Source organism: Nannospalax galili, unplaced genomic scaffold (genome assembly GCF_000622305.1).
Source record: "Nannospalax galili isolate Female #2095 unplaced genomic scaffold, S.galili_v1.0 scaffold1384, whole genome shotgun sequence".
In the NCBI taxonomy this organism is placed as follows: Eukaryota; Metazoa; Chordata; class Mammalia; order Rodentia; family Spalacidae; genus Nannospalax; species Nannospalax galili.
In genome coordinates, this window is record NW_008351703.1 from 513,540 (window position 1) to 516,433 (window position 2,894).

A 2,894-nucleotide genomic window follows, 5' to 3' on the forward strand; every position below is an offset into this window, starting at 1 on the left:
GAGAGAGGGGGAGAAAGGGAGGGAGGAAAGTAAAGCAAAAACAAAAAACAAAGTCTTTGACCAAGTAATCTACCTCAAGAAAATTTAGAGCACTTAGATTTAAATAATTTACTGTACCCTGAATAAACAATACTATATTCACTACCTTAACCTGACTTTTTGGGACCGAGTCTCTCTGTAGCCCCAGCTGACCTGGGCTCTATGTGGACCAGGCTGGCCTCAATCTCACAGAGATCTTCCTACCTCTGCCTCCCAAGTGCTGGGATTAAAAGTGTAAGCCACCAACCCTGGCTATCAATACCTTAATACTTTACTAGTCTGAAGTTCTATATTGTATAACCACAACGTAATTCTGTTTCCAGGGTATTTTAGAAATTAAATCTGTGGGGGCTGGAAAGATGGCTCAGTGATTAAGAGCACTGACTGCTCTTGCAGAGGACCCAGGTTCGATTCCCAGTACCCACATGGTGGCTATAAACCATCCTTAACTCCGTTCCAGGGGAATTCGACGCCCTCTTCTGACCTCTGTGGCATTGCATGACATGGGTGCACTCACATCCAGGGTATTTTAGAAATTAAATCTGTGGGGGCTGGAAAGATGGCTCAGTGATTAAGAGCACTGACTGCTCTTGCAGAGGACCCAGGTTCGATTCCCAGTACCCACATGGTGGCTATAAACCATCCTTAACTCCGTTCCAGGGGAATTCGACGCCCTCTTCTGACCTCTGTGGCATTGCATGACATGGGTGCACTCACATACATGTAGGCAATACACAATACACTCAAATAATGAAATAGTTTTAAAAAATAAACAAAAATAAAACATTTTCTTTGACCGAATGATCATTGCTCCTTACCTTGTTTTTGAGACCTGATATTGTCTTAAAAAAAAAGAAATTAAATCTGTGGAGATTGGTTCTATTGCTGACCTGCCATTCAGTAAATTACAGTGCATGGTGAACAGGCTTCAAAGTAAAGTAACACTAAAAACAAACTTTAAACGTCATATTATCATTGTCCAAAACAATCTCACTGGACTGGTAGTATAGGCTGTGATCCCAGCATTTGGGAAAGAGAGGCAAGAGGATCAGACATTCAAGGCCATCCTGAGCTACACAGTAAGTTCAAGGCAGTCTGGGTTGTAAAAATACCAAACAGCAATGACAAATACACACACATACACACACACACACACACACACACACACACACACGCACACACACACACATACACCCCTCCCTCCATATCCAAATTAACAAAGTCCAACTGTTCTGTTTTCCATTTATTTAGTTTGTTTGCATGTTTGTTCCAGTGCTAAGAATTGAACCCAAGGCCTTATGTATGCTAGTCAAGTACTGTATGAAGGAGCTATACCCCCAGCCTTCAGTTTAGTCTTTAAAGGCAGAAAAAGAGAATGAGAAAACTTCAACATTTATTCCTCTCAAAACAACTCACAGAATTGGTGTTGGATGCCAATGCTTCATGACTTTCTCTATTGGTGCTGGATTTTGGAGAACTGGGAGGACTCCGAGAAGTACATACTAGATGAACCATGTGATACTCATCTTGCTAAAATAAAGAAGATTATATTTAAAGGGTAGTACCAGAAAATACACAGTTCAAAAAGTCAGTAGCTAAGATGAATACTTAAGACTTACATTCCTTGCTGGCCTAGCCATTTTATTAGCAACAAATTGTTAAGCATTTAAAGATTAGTTTGCCATTTTAATATTTGGGGGCCTTCTGAATTCAGTATTTTCTCTCTACGTTTGAAAAATGGTCAAAATACTTAGTTATTATTCTGTTGATACTACTTTGCATATCAAGTAGTCTTGAAGCAACCAATACTATATAATTGTATCAACATAATCTATTATTTCAATACAAAAGCATATATAACCTTAATAGCAGAACTTTGAAGTTTAGGTCACCTTGAAGTTTAGGCCCACAAACTTTTAATAATTGGAAAATTTTTGATTAACTGAATGCACTGATAAAAAAGAAACTCAATCTCATTTGCCTTAATTTTAGCAAGGTGAAGTATAGTTTTTTACTGCTTTTTTAATTAAGTCAAAAATTTTTAGCTATAGCATTTATACACTGATATAAAGCATATTCTTGAACTGTATTCTATAAATACTCCATATACTTCCACAAACTTACAACTATGACTAAAAGAAAATGTTAGAAATAATGATTAGGTTGGGTTTTAGCTTAGTGAAATCACTTGATAGTTATACTTAGAAATAAAGGTAATGAGTTAGAAAATGAGAAGGCAAGAGAAAACAGAATAAAGATAGAGAAGCATGAGTCAGCATTTTAAGAAAAGGAATGATGAAGAGAATGATGAAGAAAGAAAAAAGAAGAAAAGTGAGGTATGAGAAAGGGAAACAAGTATTCTAGAAACTTAAGACTTGACCATCAACTACCAGGAACCTAGACTTAGGCTCAACTCTAAGGTGAATTCAAGAAAGGCAAAGATAGCCTTAAAGAGGTGCATGATATTCTTAACGGACCAGACTGGTACACTGGAGCACAACCAGACACACATCAGTCTTTTGATTAAAACTGACAAGTAGAAACTACAATTGCTTCGTAACTCTACAGGAAAAAGTCTATGGGTTGCAGTACTTAAAGAAAGGCTTCAGCTGGGCATGGTGGCACATGCTTTTAATCCCAGCGCTCTGGCGGCAGAGGCTGGTGGATCTCTGTGAGTTCAAGGCCAGCCTGGTCTACATTCCAGGGCAGCTGGGGCTATAGAGAGACCCTGTCTCAAAAGGACCAAAAAAAAAAAAAAAAAAAAAAAGGAAAGGCTTTAGAAAAACAGCACTCGGAAAGGCTTGAGCAAGGTAAAACACCGTTATTCTTCAAAAAGAAGTGACTTTGAGCACAAT

The 2,894-nt window shown here is 38.2% G+C and overlaps 1 protein-coding gene across 2 annotated transcripts in view; it reads right to left on the bottom strand.

Moving 5' to 3' along the window:
- Positions 1–2,894, bottom strand: part of Herpud2 (HERPUD family member 2) — a 59,586-nt gene that overhangs the window by 33,562 nt on the left and 23,130 nt on the right. Inside the window, exon 3 of one of the 2 annotated variants that reach the window (XM_008848772.3) lies at positions 1,456–1,569. The exons of the other annotated variant lie outside the window; for it this stretch is intronic. Within the exon in view, the coding sequence (XP_008846994.1) occupies positions 1,456–1,569 (114 nt within the window). The remainder of the gene's footprint in view (positions 1–1,455; positions 1,570–2,894) is intronic. 2 annotated transcript variants of the gene reach the window in all.